Below are 18,136 nucleotides of genomic sequence, written 5' to 3'. Positions count from 1 at the left end.
CTTCCATCAGAACGCAGAATACCTTGGCAAAGTAGGGTAATACTTAGTCCTAATATGGCTACTGTATGGATCATTCTAGTAAGGTATGTGTGTGATACAGGAAAATAGCCCCAGACCTACATCACCCAATCATCAGTGAATGGTTGATCAAGCTGTCCATCATTAATCAATTTCTGGAGGAACGATAAGACGGCTACGTGCAGTAGTTGTATGCTTGAATGCAAGATGACGACAGATCCAAATTCAATTTGATAATAGCAAGAACAGCGACGAGGAATGAAATTCAAATTCTCTGCTCCGTCCATCTGCAGTCCATACCGAGGTACTTCCAAACTTCACTTCTATTGGCTCTTGTTCTAGCTGCAAAGAGCGTGACCCGGTACATCCATGCAGCACAGGCAATCAGCAAGGCAGCTTTGTAAAGTGAAGCTTGAGATCATGAGGGGGGGTCGTGGCAAATAAGCCCACCGGACGGGGGTCGGGATCTCCCACGGGGTCGAGGTGGAATCGTTCGACTACCAACGCAACCTGTCTTTTCATCTGCGCCACGGCCAACTCCCGCCCGACGCAGCTCCGTGCGCCATGGAAATACGACATCATGCACACCGTTGCAGGGGCACCTCCTAGTGGGTTTTGTCTAGGGCGAAGCGGATCAGACCGATCAATCCATCTTTCGGGGAGGAATTCCGCAGCTTTAGGCCCCCAGACTGCCTTGTTGTAGTTGTGCGCGTGAGGAGACAAGGCCACAAAAGTACCTTTGGGTATGAACTGGGATGCAATGGAGGTGTCTCGGATGGCTTTGCGAGGCAAGAAGGCGAATGCGGGGTACAGCCGGGTTGCTTCCATGACCACTGCATGAAGCATGACGAATTTTTCATAATTTGCGTCTGCACCTAAAGGCTCCGGGCCCTTTCTTGCCTCGATAAGCTCCTGCCGTAGTTGTTCTTGAATTTGTGGGTTGCGGGCAAGGCAGATGAATACCCAGGCGAGGGTACCACCGGTGCTCTCGTATCTGTAGTAGTTCAGTATTATCATGTAGCAATATATCACATTCAAGTAGCCTACCCTGCACCAAGAATGACCAGGATCTGCGAAATAGCGGCGTCCTCATTGTAGAGATTCTTGTTCACGAGGTTTCTTGCAAAATCAACCGCCTTCGCGTCATCTTTTGCTGGATGGGCCAGGTGTTCTCGGAGGATTTTGCGACAGACACCAGCAAGCAGGTCGTGTGCCGCGTCCAGTTTCTTCGCAGCGGAAGAAGGGAATATATCAAGAAGCCATTGAGGCGCGATATTATAGAGCAAGAAAAGCTTCCGTACCTGCGGCGTACTGCTGAACAGCGTCTCATGTGCCTCAAAGATCTCGCGATTCTCTCCGCAGATGGTGTTGAAGTCAAAATCGAGTGAGAAGATCCCATCCACATCCAAAGAAACCAAGGCACACAGTTCGTAGATTGGAATCACGGCGGACTTTAACCCGGTGATATCCTGAATGCCACTTTCCTCGCATGTATCTGAAACTCGGTCCACGAACTGCATGGACTTTGCGAATAACGTGGAGTTCAGACGGGCAACGTTGCTCTGATTAAACACCGACAGATAGGTTTTACGATGCGTTCGGTGCTCGTCCTGCTCCTGGGATATTATCCCATGGCCCCAGAAGCGAGTTGTATATCTCTTGAAAGCAGAGGGTTTTGAATAGTCGTATGCGTGTGTGGATAGAACATCCGTCAGTGCGGCCGGACTGGTAGGAACGACGTAGGAAGACCCGAAGATGCCGAAGAAATGCATCAGACCTTCAGGGTATTCCCTATCGTTGATCCATTTGGAGACATTCCATGCGAGAGGTTCGTCGAAAATATCAAAAACATGATCGTATAGCCAGTTGCGAGACTGAAAATGCCTGTCAATGCCTGTCACCAGGGAGGGAGGATAGGTAGGCTCCTACCTTTGGACCAGGCAGACTATTCAAGGGACTGGAATTACGTCTGTACAACGTTCTAGTGAGAACAGAGAGCACGGCAAATAGGACCCAAGAGCCCACTACCTCTCCAGATAGGAGAAAAAGTGAGTTTGCGTAGATGTCCAGGTACCGGGTCAACAGCCATATTGCGCTGCTCCACAGCGACATCTTAAAGAGAACACCCGACATAGAGTCCTGCATCTTGATCATAGAGCACTTGTATATAGAAATGAGCTTGTTTTTGCACTGGATATTGCAATTTCCCAAATTTTTGGAAGTGTTATGGCAAAGCTATATGTACCCATCTCATCCTGGAGTACGTACCCCCAGTCTTCCCTCCATCCCCTCCAACGCTGATAGCTGATTTATGCACAAGGATGATCCCGAGGGATTTGGCATGTGAAGTGGTGTGCGGAAATCCCCCAGCTGACAGATTGTATTGGACTTCACTCATATCGTCTAGTCTAGAATTTGAAGATCAGGCGCCTGGAATGCACGATTTCAGCATCGATACGTTATTGTGACACCAAGCGAGACCCTCGATCTGGGAGCCGTGGGAAAGCCTGACGTCGGTGGCAACAGCACATTGAAAGATACCAGATGTCGAAATGGCAGGCGTGTCTTTAGATTGGCTATTCTCAATCGCGCGATATCCTTCAGCTGGTACATAGTAATGTCCTTCGCACCTAGAAAGGACGTCAGTTGCATAAGACTGATCATTTTTGATGTTGTGCTACCCTCCATCTGATGCATGGATTTCTCATCTGGGGGCCTTGAGAAGGAATGACCGGGGTGGCCAGGCATCTCAAAGGTGGTAATCTGCTTCTTCTGCTAGTAATACTCTCCTGACAACCTGGCAGCCGATGGATGTGCTGACCTAGGCATCAGGTTATCATGAAATGCATGACGCGTATGTAGTATAAATGAATTCTACATATATAGGAAACTAAAAATGTCTTGAAAGCTGATTCTATTCAAATGTATATTATCTAGAGTCTATCTATAGAGGCCTCGATCTATTATTATATTGAATGCGTATATTAGAGGGCAGGTGAAATGGCAGTACTGTACTATAATACAATGCAACAGAATGATATTCATATGAATAGGTAGTAGTAGTCATCAAGTTAAGAAAGGACCAGAATAAATTAATATAAACTAGTTTAATATTAAGGAGTCGGCAATTTGAATTCTATAAAACAACTAAAATAGAAATCTCTGACCCAAGACCTTTTGAAACCGAGCTTTAGCATCTTCTCTCCTCTTTGAAACCATGGTTTCCTCCTGCCGATCCCATATCCATGATCAGCGTCCCATCCAAACTTCCTATCAAACTCGAACTGCCCAATGCTCAATCTCCTGTCACTAGCCGTAGATTCAAGGTCCTTCTCCAGCCTGAATATCAATACCCAGCGCAAAGCTCGATTTTGGGTTCCAGTTCTATCAAGGCGGACACCTTGACTATCCTAACTATTACGAACTCGAAAAATCCCGCTACTAATAGGACTGTGGAGAGCCAGAGGGGTGTGTTGAGGTAGACTATGAGTGTAATCAAAAGTAATGTTAGATGAGAAAGTAATTTGAAGATAAGGATGTGGGAAGCATTCAATCAGTACTCACTTATGCCCTCTCTCACTAGATGGTTGTCTCAATATCCTTTTCAAGTGCCGACTTCCATCTCTATCGCGTCAGGGCTGACGACAATGAAATCGTCTTCAATTCACAGACATCCTGAGAGATCGAGGTGTGCCCAGTGAATATCCCAGATACCCTAGGCATCAAATCCCCTTCAAGGATTCGTACGCGAGGTTGGCTTCAGCACTCTCCCGGCAATTGACTTGGACGCAGGCTATAGTCACTGTTCTGAAGCGTAGGCAATGATTAGCAGGACGAGGGCTTTCAAGCAGATCTAGTCGGTGAGTATCCTGACCACATCACTCAAATACAAGCTTGAGATTCAAGAATTGCGTCCAGCCGTACGGCGATTTCTAAAGGACGTCGGGACAGTCACAGTAGCTGCAGTATGTGGATTGGGAGCAGGAAAAATAAAGAAGACACTGCCATCGGCTGGTAGTGCCAGGTAGATACTTGCGATAAGCTAAGAAAGATAGATACTATTAGAACACTTGAGCAGGACTTGGAGGGAAGAGAAGATGCTTGACTGGGGGATGGTGTATGCTGCCTCAGGCTCTTACACTGTACAGCCTTAGGCAGATCTTGCCCACCTGCCAATTTAGGCAATCGCTTTCTTTCACTTTATGTCCAAGCGAGCTCGCACCGTCCAAGTCCTTCTCTGTCTTGCAAATCCTTTTCTTCGCCTCCTATTCCTCCTCTTCCTCTTCCTCCTCTTTCTCCTCACCTTCGCCCTCCCCTTCCTCATCTGACGAGCGTTTTGACCTCGATCTCCGTTCTGTTTTTCTAAGCTGGTCCTCAAGGAGGTTGACGTCTCTCATTCCCCTTTTCTTCATCCGTGCCATTCCTCAAGGAGGTTCTGGCTTCTTCATCCTCATCTTCTTCTTCCTCTTTCTCTAACCTGGTGCTCTGAAGAGTTTCTGGGTTTTATCACCTTACTTATCATCCTCTTTTCTTTCCACACGACACCTCAAGGAGCTTTTTGTTCTTTATTCAAGCCCCAGATATCAACAAGATGGCCACTGCAAATCAGCTGAATGTTCCGGACTGGTTAAACAAGCCTCTGGGTGGCGAAGGCCCACTAGAGCTTCGGAAATGGGCTGTGAAGTGGTTACCGTGCACCGTCATTGTCAATCAGACGACAACCACATGTCTATTCAATCCGATGCAGAAAGGCTCCCGTTATCGCCGGCTCGCCATGGAAGCTCAAACCTGACGACTTGGACCGATGGAACAAGATCGCCAATATTAACTGGTTAGAGCTGGACGTCACAATCTGGCTGTCCTGTCCCCGAGACAAGTTCAACATCAACTAGCGAGCCATCAACTGGATGTGTGAGCTCATAAAACTGGTAAATAATAATCAGGGCCATCATGGAGCCCCTCGTGCGTTCTGGTTCTATGACAAGCACGAGGCCCCTTGAATGACAGATCGCTCGCCACCAATGCCCTGGCGATGGGAAGACTGCTCCAAGGATCCAAAATACCAGCAATGGCGGCCAACAGACAATTCCTTCATTGACAGTCACGATCGTCGCTCACGGCTACTCATGGTGACCTGTATTGAACGAAGCTTCCAGATTAAGGTCCTCGAGCAGATCTTCAACCTCCAGAACACTCACGATGCCGTATTCGAGCGCCTGGCCGATTCAAACTGGTGGAAATCCCATTTCTGGATCAAGGCAGACCAGAAGCCCTCTCTCTCTGAGCCGATGGAGGTCAACTTCTGCATTTGCGAAGCCGCTGATGCGATGCCCAGTGGCTACCACAGCCTCAACAAGAAGGGCATCATCGTTGAGTCCAATCGTGTCGGCTACGCCATCTTCGTCCGAAGCAATCTGGACACTCATCTCAATGGTCAGAGACGGAAAATTGTGGCTGTGATGAAGCAGAATCTCCGACCAATCGATGAACAGATCAAAGCTCTGGATCAGGTAGACCACGCACCAGTCTTTGGCGATATGGATCCTGAACGCCGCAAGGAGGTCTTCGGAGGCAACGCAACCAATGTAGCCCAGGGTTCTCCTTGCGTCGAACGGTCCTGGCACATGGCAGCGAGATGAACCCTCAAGGGGCCGACTACTTTGAGCTCAATATCGAAGCCATGTCCGAATTACCGGCGGATGAAAAGCGAAAACGTCTTGAGTGGATCGCCAAGAGCTTCCCACTCGATGCTTACCAGAGCGAGGCCTTCAGACGCTCAACAACGGCAATTCCTGGTGGCGTGCACCTGATCAAAGGTCCACCCGGTACCGGCAAGACCAGCACGGCATTAGTTATTATTCTCTCCCTGGCCGCACTTGGCATCAAGGTTCTGGTTTCGGCGGGCTCGAACAAGGCTGTAGATAATCTGACATACGCCATCTATAAAGCCTTGCAGAAGCATCAGCAACTCCAGGTATGGTGTGGGACGTTTTGCCGCTTCCGAACCCCGTCGTACCAGATCGCGGTAATTCGCAAGGACAGTGCCACTCAACAGCCGATCCGACGTCAGGGTGCCTTGTCCGATGTAGAGGAGGTGATCAGCATATGTCAGGCAGATTCTCTAGTCTGGAGTTACGTCGATAGCCACTGTAGGGACAACACCAAGTGCCAGGATTTTAAAGATCTTGTGGCTTTGGACCGCAAGGATGGACTTCGGATCGAGGAGGCCCTCAAGCTCAAAGATATTTATGAAGATCTCATGGGAATGGTTCTTGAAGATTGTAGAGTGGTCGCTACAACTTTGAGCACCGCCTCCGAGGAGACTCTGCGTCTAAGGTTCAAGCCGGGCTACCTCATCTGCGACGAGTCAGGGCAGTGTGTTGAGGGTGACCATATGATCGCCATGACAATGGAGTCCATCCGAGCCGTGACTTTGATCGGCGATTCCAATGAGCTGCCCCCAACAGTTGCTTCAGAGAGGAGGAGCACCAACGAAGGAGCGCTGTACCTTAAGCGCTCCTTGATGACCCGACTGGATGAGGCTGGCTACCCTATGTCAACCCTCAATATCAGTCACCGCGCCAACTCTGCCATACTTAACTGGTACAACAAAACTGTGTATAAAGACCAGCTAATACCAGGTCCCGACAATGACAAACCTGAGCGAGTAGGAAATGCTTGGGATGCCTTTACCACCTCTCGCCATCACTTCCATGATAAAGGCCTTGCGAAGGTACGTCGGCTCTTCATCAGCGTCACCGGCAGAGCTTCACAGGAAAAGAACAGCACTTCCTGGCACAACCAATCCCAGGCAGAGGTCGCGGCGCAACTCCACGAGCTCTACCAGGGAACCACCTCTGGCGACAAGATCAAAGCAGAGGATGTAATGATCCTGAGTCCATACAGGGCGCAGTGCCAGACGGTAAAGAAGATCCTGGGTAGCCATGGAGTTGCCTACTGGGACAATTTGACGGTCGACGCATCTCAAGGCCAGGAGGCCCCGGTGGTTATTACCTGATGACCAAGCCGGGCGACCAGGAGCGCAACATCGGGCTCATCGGGGATGAGCAGCACCTTAATGTCGCCATGAGCCGAGCAATGAAGGTTCTTGTGATCATCGGCAATCTAGGCGTCTGGAACCGGGGTTCTGCAAAGGAGCTTTCCAAACGCACGCATCATAAAACCTTGTCGCGACTGCTGTTCGACGTCATGGACAAGAACCACGTGCTGACTTGGGCCGGCAGTCGAACAGTCACCGAGACAGGGCCTTCCATGGGATATCGATACAGGAGCCATATTCCAGGTCAAAGGGTTTCCATTGCGGCTGCAAACACTCAAATCGAATCTAGACTTACAGATCGGATGGATGTGGATGATGATGACGGCTGCAATCACCCAGTGCTAGCCTCACTGCCCATGCGACCAACTCGTGTGCCACTCCCACTCCCACTCTTCCCTTCCCGCCAAGAGCGTCGTCGTTCCCTCTCGCCTCTTCGCCCCTCTCAGCCTGATCATGTCGCACCATCGGTGAGAGAGCGAAGCCCCCGCGATGAGTTGGAAGATCGGGTAGCGAGCCTGACCCGCAGCCTTCGGCACGCCGCTGAAGATCGCCGCATGAAGGAGCTGGAGCTGCAACTAGCCAAGATGAAGGAGGACCGGCTGGCGGAGGGACTACAGGAGGCCAAGGAACAGCTCCGAAACCGACAGAATTGACTATAACGTTGAACAAACATAAGGTTGGCTTTCAAGGATTACCGAGTATGACTTAGATACCTAAGGCATCCTTCATAGGTTGTTGTAGGACTATTGCATATCGGGTAGATTGGTTCCATGGAGCCTTTCAGTGCTGGCTAACACTTCATCTTCTGCTTCCTACCTCCTATCGCCCTTCACATTCATCTTCAACTTCCCTGACTGTCTTTCTCACAATGGTGTCCAGTTCAGTACCCAACTCAGTATCCAATTCCAAGCAATTTCAAAAACGATTTGAACAACTCCAACATATATACTAATCACTTCATAAATCGAAAGGCCAGTTTGTCAAGGAGAGAGCACTTAAGCGGCTTCGTATCCAGCTGAATCCCCTGGATATCGAGTCCGGGACGACGTCCCCCACAGTGATTCCCTACTTTTTACCACGATCAGGTCTTCTCAGTATCTTCGATCTGCAATATAACTATCCTGCCAAAGATTCCTTCCTCGAATGCCAGGGAGATTACAGTCGGTACACTTACTGGATGCCAGAAGACGAAGAGACACGCGCAGGGCTAGAGTGGCGTCTGGCTACATACCTTGAATGGGCATATCGCGATTACAGTCTATAATTGACACCCAAGGATGAACGGCAAGTCTCATTATTTTCTGTTGAGAGAAAAAGGCACTATGGGACTGACCAATAGGGGATCTGTTTATAATACCAACCTTCATCACCACTCGTGGATTGAAACCATTCAATTCCCCCCTAAAGAGAAAAGTGAAAGGCCGTACCCCTTACTAACCTACTGCATACTCTACTTCTAGCTGCGAACGGACACGACGCTTCATTGAAAACACTGGACGGCACCAATACCGGGCCACGGTCTCGTGGGAAAATTTCCATCAACGTCCCTTTCGCAACATACATTGGGTCGGCAATGTGAGGGTCGACCGATCTGGAAGTGATGACTGCCCTTCCACCACAGTATTATTAGTTTTGGTCCTGCGGATGAAAGATGCAATAATTCCGCAGCTTAAGCGAATGAAGAAAGGCAGTTGGAAATACTCGGGGGGCCGGTATCGCGAGTTTTATCACATCTTTCCGGTTCGACGATCCCCTCTCCTTCCCTTCTTTAGGCAATTACCCAGGCTGATTGCAAGATGGGATAACATTTTATAGACATTAGTCCGCACAGTCGATAAGCGAGGTAATTTCCGTGTGCTGTGGGCCTACTTTGACGGCACTCTTCGTGTTCAATTCACACGGCGGTTGGACTTTGGCCAGTTTGCGGTCCGGCATCCACAAGGCAAAGGGAAAGAAAAAGGAAAAAAGTATCAACTCAGTTGTATCGATATCCGTAAATACTATGAAATGATGGAAATCTGCACAAAATGGGTATGGCCATTGATGCAAGGAGACACTAACCAACCATTCCCTTTGCGATCTATCAGGGAAGACTGCGATGGACATGATTAACTGGAGATGAAGGAGATGAACTAGAACAACCCCACAGTTCGGTGGGAGAATTGGCTTCCTAAATTTACATATTGGCCCTTTCGCTTATGCTTGCTGTTCGCCGGAGTCCACCTTAGTCTGGAAGTCTTCGGCTTGCTGTACAGTCAGTGAGAGACTGATGGCCCCGAAAGTCCGGACATTCTTTTTCATGAAGCTGTCAAAAAGGCCCCATCAACTTGAGATTCAGAAATTCTGTTTTCTCGTCCATCGAAATTTCCGAGTCGCTGGCTTTCGAGTCATCGATGCCGAGGGAATTGAAGTATTCTGCCACAGGCTGCAGCGCCATCACTATCCAGAGCTCATGCGCGAACTTCGCCAGCATAATGTACCTAAATTTGTAGGTTAGTCTCATGCCTATAAGTAAATGCACATATTATTTAGCTTACCGATCTTTTCAATCCCCATTTGCCGAAGAGCTTTGGCTGGGCTTGATCGGAGAGTTTGACGCTTTACTTCCACTATGGCACAAATATCGCCGTGTGGACCAACGAGCTGGCCATCAGCAACAGCAACAATATGTGCCTTCCCAAGTTGGAGAGTGAATCTGGGCTTGTTTAGTTCCCATCGTAGCGGTGACTCGAGGCCCATGCAGAGAGACACTAGCCAGAAGATCAAGACTGCATTGACTGTATCTTCATGGACAAGGATACTCAATACGGGTTGGCCCTCTGCTGCGGTGACATTTGAATGGGTCCGCATAAGGCTGTTTCTGAAGCTGTCGGTCCTCTCAGGGCTTTCTTTGGTGTGAAACCTCTGGAATACAAAGCCGCCTTGACCGTGACGTACGGCTTCACCGGAAGGATCAAGATCCATAGTATGATAAAATACCGGGATGATGCCATCGCACGTTTCAGCCCTTCGATTGGACGAGTTCATATCTCTATCTGGATTGATTTGGCTTGGTTCACTAGATGTAAGGGACTCTGCTTGGCGTTGTAGATGATTGTCCTGGGTGGTTGCGTCCGAATCTTTGATCAGCGTATCTGAACCTGAGATCTTATCATGACTCCTGGTTCTCGTTGATACGGAATCTTTCAGACCCTCCGCGTTTCTACTGGACTCTCCTATCCAGAATTGCCTTTTCCGCACATTCGCGAAAGTACCCTGGGTACTGCTGACAGTGCAACAAGGCTTTATCTCTAGCAGTTTGCCAAAGTTTCAGAGAGTCGCGGAGGTATGCACCGGGCACCGGTGCATATACATCGGTTACATCCGTCAATTGCCAGAGAACCCTTGCAGTTATGTAGTGTCCCTCTTGAACCTCGGACCCTGGCGCCCATCCATCAAAATCATGGATTCTGACATTGGTGGCCAAATTGTTGGCAGGGCATGTATGCATATCGACCGGGGGACCGCGGCGATTTTATGGATTTTCACGGATTTTTGTTTCCATTGACGCCCATTCGCTTGGGGTATGAGGGATCCTAAACTTGATGCCACCAATTCTTTTTCTTTTTATCAGTGCTTGGTTAGCTTGTGTCTATATTGCAACCTCCCTAGGGGTCACTTTAGATAAAGGAAGATGAAATGTGAGGCAAACAAGCTTACCGATATGTGGTAGATGATAGGAAAGGAAAGCAAGATATTAAGAGTTTATCCAATGCTGGAGCAAGGATGGGAGGAGGATATAGATTAGAGCTTAGGAGAGTGGTAGAAGGGGAAAGATGAGGGAGAGTTCCTATAACTTTGTAGTCACTAGCTGTGCCTTCCTTCTCTAGGCACCAGGTAGCCGACGGCAGGAGCGAAGTATAGTTGCCTTCTAAAGACTGTGAATACTTTAGGGAATTGAAAAGTCCGGTTTACTTGGATACAGTCATTTGATGGACAGTAAGAATACACTAACTATCTACCTACGTCGGTCTAAGAATTGCCTGCTTCATCGAAGCCTCCAAATCAACACCACCAGGACCTATATTCCTTCATCAAAATGGGACATGCTTGAGAGACTTTACACTTAAATAGTTTATATAGGTAGAAGATTATGAACTATATAATTAGAAATATAAGAATAGAATGGAGTACTTCTTTTATTAGGGCTAGTTTTGTAGTATATACTAATTCTTAGATTATATAGACAACTAATTTTTTTTTCATGTGTATAATGTTATCCCCTTATACTTTACCTTCAATAGTCACTTTAATTTAAAGATTGAATGAAAATCTGTGTTTTAACGTTCCCCTGGCGGGCTGGTCAAGGGAGATTCGGAGTCCACAAACCAGGCACTTTCTACCCGTATTCAACCAGCGAACGGGTCACTCCAACAAGCGGATCACCATTGCTTCAAGATAGAAAAACCATATTTAATCTCATGGTAGGGGTAAAATTATATTTTTTTGATGGATGTAATACTAGAAGCTCTATAGAATATATAAACCTAAGATTAAAGATATAATATAGAAAGATGGCTACGATATCAGACTGAAAGATGTGTGCTATACCGCTGAACCGTTCGATGGTGACCCGTTCGATGGTACCTACTCCGTAGAATGGAGTACGTACCTTTTGCCGTCCTACTTACCGCCCTTTCTACCGCCTTTATATTGCTGTCTAACACGTGCACGCCACGCTAAACCGCTTTAGGCTCATCGGAGTCGGCCGAACCCCGCCGCTCACGCAGCGACGCGCCCGTCTGTGATTGGCTGCGGAGGACGGCCGGCTCCTCTCCCGCCCAGGAATTTGTAAGGGAAATGATTAGGATCCATTTGATATCATTTACGTTGGATATATAAGTTGACACCGAGTGCTTTTTGTTTCACTGAGAGGGAGTCCTCAGGTATTTTCTAAGGGAATATCGTATTTCTAGAGCACTAGTACTGTACAACATGGCGCCGGCATATACTGTCTTCTACGGCACGTTTATTGATCTGCCTCGAAGCATCACAGAAGAGAAGCTTGCGCTGGATATAAACCACGGCACGTTATGGGTGTCATCGGTGGACGGCCGGATAAAAGGGTTTGACTGGACGGTACACAGTGAGAAGGAGTTGGAAGCCTTCTTACAAAAGGAAGGATGGGTGGAAGAGGTTGAGAATATGCAGAATGGAGTTGGGCCGCAAGAAAAGGTCAAGATCGTCAGGGCGCGAGAGGATCAAAATGAATTCTTCTTTCCAGGTTTCATCGGTAAGTGAATGTATTCTATATCCACTATGGTATGTGCTAAACAGCTAGATACTCATATCCACGCACCGCAATACCCGAACTCCGGGCTGTTTGGCTCATCAACCCTTCTCGACTGGTTAGAGCGGTACACCTTCCCATTAGAAAGCTCATTTGGCCAAAAGGAAGAAGAAAAAGAGGACGAGGGCAAGGAAGTTGCTCCGCCAAGAGCTCACACGGCCTACAAACAGGTCATCTCTCGGACGCTCTCTCACGGGACAACCTGTGCATCCTACTTCGCCACCATCCATGTCCCCGCGACGTCTCTGCTTGCCTCTCTCTGTCACGCACGCGGCCAGCGCGCCTTCATCGGCCGCGTGTGCATGGACAACCCTGCCTTCTGTCCAGATTACTACCGCGACGCTTCGGCCGAGGAATCCCTCGCCCGGACGGAAGCCATCGTATCGCACATCCACACCCTCGACCCCAAGGGCACACTAGTCAAACCCATTCTCACCCCGCGATTTGCACCAACCTGCTCTCCCGCTGCTCTCTCTGGGCTCGGACACCTGGCAGCCTCTTATTCTCCGCCCTTACACATCCAAACTCACATCTCAGAGAATGTCGATGAGGTGAAGCTCGTGAAGAAACTCTTCCCGGAAGCTACCAATTACGCCGATGTCTACGATCGGTTCGACCTGCTCACACGGCGGACCATCCTCGCTCACGCGGTCCATCTCACTCCCGACGAACGCCGTCTCATCCATTCTCGCCAGGCAAAGGTCTCGCACTGTCCGGCGTCAAACTCCGCGCTAGGATCTGGCATCTGTCCCGTCCGTGTCCTTCTCGACGACGGAATCACCGTCGGGCTCGGAACAGATGTGAGCGGCGGGTATAGTCCTAGCATTCTCGAGGCTGTGAGACAGGCGTGTCTGGTGTCCCGATTACTCGGACACACACTTCCAGCTGAGAAGCAGACTGGTAGGGAGAAGCTGAGTGTAGAAGAAGCGCTGTATCTGGCTACACGGGGCGGTGCCGCCGTCGTAGACATGGCCGGTGAGATCGGCGGGTTCGAGGAAGGCATGTTTTTCGACGCACAGTTGATCGGGCTGGGAAGCCCGCTCTCAGACGTTGAAGAGTCTGCTGATCTCGCTTCTGGGAATGTGGATCTGTTTGGTTGGGAGTCGTGGCCGGAGAAGATTCACAAATGGGTCTGGACGGGTGATGATCGTAATGTCGGCGCAGTCTGGGTGAATGGCAGGTTGGTGCATGCTCGAGAATAGATTTCCATATACATATACCCGAATAGACGGTCGTGTTTCCATCATACAAATGTTTAGGTATTGACTAGTCTGTACTAATTCATAATTCAATTCTTCAATTTAATCATCATATATAAACACTATAAATAAAGTCATCATGGTCATCATAATCGTCATCAGGTGTATATATCAAAAAAAAATAGTTATACCATTTTCCCAACATCCTTCTCTCCTCCCTTTTTCGCCAATTCCACGAGAGCTGCATGGTGCAGTGAATCCAGCTGGGTGGCTCTTCGCCTGGCCCGCAAATCTTCCTCTCCGATCAGTTTCTGCGGGAAAAACTTATGCCACAAGAGCCACATCGCCACCGTGACCAGCGTGATAGGGATGGAAACCGCCCAGAACATCCAGAACTTATCCGACATGCCCCAGTCGCCCGAGCCGGCATCGAAATTGAAGAAAGAAGTGCTGAAAATGGCGGAGACGAAGGTTGCAGGCAGGAAAATGAGGGTCAGGACGGCGATGGTCTTCATGGCCGCGCTGTCCGACTGGGCGGCATGGCCGATTTCCACCGACATCTCCGAGTCGAACTGGGCCATCACGTGGAAGGCGAGCTGGTTCTCGTTCAGCAGGCGTTCCTTGTTTGAGTCTGAGCGGCAGTACAGACTGCGCATGGTGTGGTGAAGGAACTGAAGCTGGCGCGAGATCTGGCGGTGGTGGGCAGTATCCGTGCCTCGTTGCAGCCGGTCATGCTGGATGATCATGTCATTGATCGTCTTGGTGCCCAACTCCAGTGTCTCCAGGACATGGATTGCATGGCGGGCTAGCTCGTGCCGGTCCGCGTAGTTGGGCACCAGATTCTGGCGCGACGGCCGGTTCTTCTCCAGGTTTCGTACAAACGTTCGGATCGACCAAACGGCGTCGTCTTGCAGGTGCACCGCCTCCTCGGCCAGGATACAGTGTGGCCAGTACGGGTCTTCGGCGTCGAGACCCTTCCTGCTATCGAACAGCTTCTCGGCGAGATGCGCTCGCACCGCCGGTTTGGGATCGAACACGAGAATTGTCGTCGACTTGGTCGAATACTCCCAGCGGGTGAAGATGTTGAGCTTGTACCAGAAGTAGCCCTTGGTGGGATTGTCCGAACAGTGTTTGATCAGGAAGCGAAGCCACGTGCCTGGCCAGGGCGAGGTTAGGTTAGCCTCAGAACCTCCTTTCCTCTTCCCTTCTTTCTCTCTCTCTCTCTCTCTTACTCACTGTGTGCCTCAGTTTCTCCCTTTTCATCCACCATTTCTTCGCAACCAAAATATCCATTCGATCTCTTGCACCAATCCGTCCACCATAGCTCGGGCATCTGGAATTTGTCGGTGAATAGTTGTCGACAGTGATCACAGTGGCGGATGAAGTTCGCCTCGGCGAATCTATATCGTTTGGATTAGAAGGTGTAATGTGGATTTCAATATTTATCATGAAGGCTATTTACATCACCGTCACTTTATGTGGTTCATTTCTGCTGACGAACGAGTCGATCGAGGTCTTTCGTGCTTCTTTGTTGTCTGTCGAGCATCAGACGTGAGTAGCGGTGTCAAAACTGCTGTCATTCTCTGGGTACTACTATCTCTAGCATACCTCGATCCTGGGTGATGATTTCGATCGGCGGACAGCCTTGACATTTGTTGGACAGCATTATTTTCTTTGTGGTATCGATATCTATGACAATAGGATTGTTCAAGCATTTGACCTCTTCGAGGCCGCCGGCCCCCTCTTTATAAAAAGGTCTGTCTCAGCCTCAGCCGCCTCTCGTGTCTACCTCTGCAGGTGCATGAAACCAGCTGTTCAACCTGGCTAGGCTGCGGGCGCCAAATTTGCCCGAGCTGGATGATTTGTGCCCAATCATTCATCGTGTTCTTCCTACTGCCAGTCGCTTCCTTCTTACTCCCTGCAGGCCAAATCCAGATGGAAATGGCTCCGATGCTGCTTCGCCCCGCAATCGACTGGACAGCATTCATCCCTGGACTTTTAACAGCGCCTCCTTTCGGTTTTGCCCAGAGGGTACATGACTCGCAATCGGTTTATTACGGCGGCTAGAAAAAGTACTAGTATTGTTACGCAAACGATAACAGAAGAACATTCATTACTATACTTTCATCGACCATGAGAACAGAGGGTGTGATTTATTAAGAGTGAGTAGGAAAAAGCCTCGTCTACAATTAAAATTGGGGTTTAATTCAACCCAAATAGATATTTTCCATTCCTTCTATCATCCAGACTGAAAGCAGCACCGAATTGTAAAGAGCTGGGTTGTATGTATAGATTCCCAGGATCATCAAACCGGCGCCCTCCGCCACAATGTACCACCGCTGCGAAGTCCTTTTCCTTGCTCAGTGTCACTAATATGGTAAGGTCTGCCACCGTTGCCTGCCAGTGTACCGCGAGACTGATCAGGACTCTTTCATCGATAGGCATGCGGTAATTAGAATTACTCTGCATAGCCACATCGATGTTGGTCAAGATCGTAACGACGCAGTCATAGTCAGCTGAGTGTCCCTTAGTTGGACAAGATTCTTTCCCCCCAATTAAGACCGAGAGATCGGTCTCAAAGGCTTTCGGAAAGAGAGCTATATCCTGGTACTATCTCTCCCCTGATATTCACGCCAATGCGAGCATAGATCAACAAGAGGCTATTATTGAACAAAAAGAACACCGCCAGTGGAAATGCAAAGTTTCAAGGATATAATTTTTGGTCCCTGATGGAAACACATGAGCAAACACTGGAACTACTGATCGAAAAGACGAAGAGCATCTGCCCTTTTCTGAGGCGGACCTCAAAGATGCCATCGAGCGATCCGAGGCCTTTGTTTACTAGCAGGTCCGCAGCATATCATCAACAATTTCTAAGATATTGAGCTTGAAATCAAAAGACAGATACGGTGGGAGTTTGCAGTGATGGGTTGCTCAGTTTATTTGATCGATTTGCCGCAGAATTTGAGATGATTACTAGATAGACTAATGTATCCTCTACTACAGGTTTGCCGAATACGGTAAAGACCCTCAGGAAGGATTTACCTGATCAATTCTAGAAAATGGCAGTGGGCCTTGCAAGAAATATCCACGACACTGCCCTGGAATCTGCGGATCCAGAATTCACGAGGCTCATATCCGAGCCCACCCCAATGGCGTATTTCCATCCACTGCGTCTATGTGGCGGGAATTCGCCGAGAGGTCGTCGATCTTCAGCCCCTACACAGTTCAGATCCATTGGATGCAATCTACGAAGACACCATTTCTTTTGGTCAGAAGTTCTAGGTTCCTCTAGACAGCGTCACCACGCACTTTCGTTTGGACGAGAGAACTGCCGGCTGAGCCGAGACATCAACCTGGAAATCCCATACCTCCTCCTCCACCACTCTATCTTAGCTCTGCCAATCTATAGCTGAAAATGCAAACTGCATTAGTCGTTCATCTTCCATGGATCTTACCCTCCATCCGTGCTGTGAACCATATTAAACATCAGTCGGAATAGGAAAAGCTACCGTTATGTCTAACCACCGACGATTCAGCGCCTTCTTGAAGGGCATTTTCTCGGCCACGTTACTACTAGTGATGGATCTATTCATCGAACCAATACCAGGACTGGAAGAGCAGCGCAAAGCGGAGATGCTGGACGCATGTCAGCTACTACAATAGTCAAAAGAGCAGCTGTCGATAGCGTGCAAGTATATTGACTCGGTGATGGGCGTGGCGCGGAAGTACCAGACTACAAAGCGCGCATCATCAATTGAAAGACCCCCAACAAGAGAAGATAATGGCTATACTCCTGAATAAGTTGTGGTCATGGTATAGTGTCAGGCGAGGACTGCAATAGATCACAGTATCAAAACAAACATCGATGATATTGTTCCTGGTCCGCAGCTCAGAAACCCGAATTCGGCTCGAGTCCCACGATCAACATTCCAGAGCCCCTGATCAGCCGTCCTTATTCGCCGGACCAGGAAGATTAGCTTGATTATCAGTCAGGAATGCAGCTTCCCCCTCGTTTGTACGACCTTGCTTTTCCATTGGCGCCTGACACCTGACAAAATTCTGCAAGGGGCCAAGATGCAAAACTTAGGAACTCCATATGACCCTGAGAGTGAGCACGGGAGAGCCGATTTCTTCTAATATTCCTGTTAGGCCATGTTTCATATCGCACTTTGGACGAGACGCCTCAACCAGGAGAATGAGGATCATGGCATCGGGGGAAAATGTGCGAAAATTTGAATCACAGACAGGCCTATGGCCAATTCTACATGTTTGAATGCTTGATATAGTCCATCTGAAGAAAACTTCATTTCGTCATCTCTAGATTCCCCTACGAGGCTGGGGCGTCTGTCACCGACTGGTGATCGACACTCCATTTTACCATAGACAGCCACCACCAGCTCTTATCTGGTGGATTGTCTTCCTTCTACAGACCTTCTATGGCTGTTCTGCGTCTAGTCTTGAATGTTGTCAGTCTTGGTTCTTTCCGCAGCCGGTGCGACATTGTCTCGGAGGCATGGCTTCCAGCAT

At 48.9% G+C, this 18,136-nt stretch overlaps 7 protein-coding genes across 7 annotated transcripts; 2 read left to right on the top strand and 5 right to left on the bottom strand.

Moving 5' to 3' along the window:
- Positions 1 to 353: 353 nt before the first annotated feature.
- Positions 354 to 2,130, bottom strand: ASPZODRAFT_86121 (hypothetical protein; the record flags this gene model as incomplete). Its single annotated transcript, XM_022730271.1, has 3 exons — positions 354 to 1,012; positions 1,066 to 1,892; positions 2,011 to 2,130. The coding sequence occupies 3 exons, from the start codon at positions 2,128 to 2,130 to the stop codon at positions 403 to 405; spliced, it is 1,557 nt and encodes a 518-aa protein (XP_022585125.1). The 3' UTR covers positions 354 to 402.
- A 1,800-nt stretch (positions 2,131 to 3,930) lies between these two features.
- On the bottom strand, positions 3,931 to 4,617 carry ASPZODRAFT_126504 (hypothetical protein). The gene is made up of 2 exons (XM_022721514.1): positions 4,158 to 4,617; positions 3,931 to 4,060 (listed from the first exon to the last, which is right to left on the bottom strand). Exon 1 carries the CDS (start codon positions 4,437 to 4,439, stop codon positions 4,284 to 4,286), a length of 156 nt encoding a protein of 51 aa, XP_022585124.1. The 5' UTR covers positions 4,440 to 4,617; the 3' UTR covers positions 3,931 to 4,060; positions 4,158 to 4,283.
- A 268-nt stretch (positions 4,618 to 4,885) lies between these two features.
- Positions 4,886 to 7,731, top strand: ASPZODRAFT_21166 (hypothetical protein; the record flags this gene model as incomplete). The annotated part of the gene is made up of 3 exons (XM_022727768.1): positions 4,886 to 5,613; positions 5,667 to 6,956; positions 7,013 to 7,731. The coding sequence occupies exons 1-3, from the start codon at positions 5,019 to 5,021 to the stop codon at positions 7,729 to 7,731; spliced, it is 2,604 nt and encodes an 867-aa protein (XP_022585123.1). The 5' UTR covers positions 4,886 to 5,018.
- An 803-nt stretch (positions 7,732 to 8,534) lies between these two features.
- Positions 8,535 to 9,221, bottom strand: ASPZODRAFT_126503 (hypothetical protein). The gene has a single exon (XM_022721513.1). It carries the CDS (start codon positions 9,182 to 9,184, stop codon positions 8,897 to 8,899), a length of 288 nt encoding a protein of 95 aa, XP_022585122.1. The 5' UTR covers positions 9,185 to 9,221; the 3' UTR covers positions 8,535 to 8,896.
- Positions 9,222 to 9,386: 165 nt separating this feature from the next.
- Positions 9,387 to 10,042, bottom strand: ASPZODRAFT_11477 (hypothetical protein; the record flags this gene model as incomplete). Its single annotated transcript, XM_022721090.1, has 2 exons — positions 9,387 to 9,517; positions 9,616 to 10,042. 2 exons carry the CDS (start codon positions 10,040 to 10,042, stop codon positions 9,387 to 9,389), a joined length of 558 nt encoding a protein of 185 aa, XP_022585121.1.
- A 1,949-nt stretch (positions 10,043 to 11,991) lies between these two features.
- ASPZODRAFT_162566 (hypothetical protein) lies at positions 11,992 to 13,609 on the top strand (the record flags this gene model as incomplete). Its single annotated transcript, XM_022726583.1, has 2 exons — positions 11,992 to 12,350; positions 12,399 to 13,609. The coding sequence occupies exons 1-2, from the start codon at positions 12,053 to 12,055 to the stop codon at positions 13,607 to 13,609; spliced, it is 1,509 nt and encodes a 502-aa protein (XP_022585120.1). The 5' UTR covers positions 11,992 to 12,052.
- Positions 13,610 to 13,676: 67 nt separating this feature from the next.
- ASPZODRAFT_126502 (hypothetical protein) lies at positions 13,677 to 15,560 on the bottom strand. The gene is made up of 4 exons (XM_022721512.1): positions 15,215 to 15,560; positions 15,069 to 15,141; positions 14,843 to 15,006; positions 13,677 to 14,762 (listed from the first exon to the last, which is right to left on the bottom strand). The coding sequence occupies exons 1-4, from the start codon at positions 15,270 to 15,272 to the stop codon at positions 13,792 to 13,794; spliced, it is 1,266 nt and encodes a 421-aa protein (XP_022585119.1). The 5' UTR covers positions 15,273 to 15,560; the 3' UTR covers positions 13,677 to 13,791.
- Between the last annotated feature and the right edge of the window lie 2,576 nt (positions 15,561 to 18,136).

Source organism: Penicilliopsis zonata (genome assembly GCF_001890105.1).
Source record: "Penicilliopsis zonata CBS 506.65 unplaced genomic scaffold ASPZOscaffold_1, whole genome shotgun sequence".
In the NCBI taxonomy this organism is placed as follows: Eukaryota; Fungi; Ascomycota; class Eurotiomycetes; order Eurotiales; family Aspergillaceae; genus Penicilliopsis; species Penicilliopsis zonata.
This window is presented reverse-complemented; position numbering and strand designations above follow the sequence as displayed.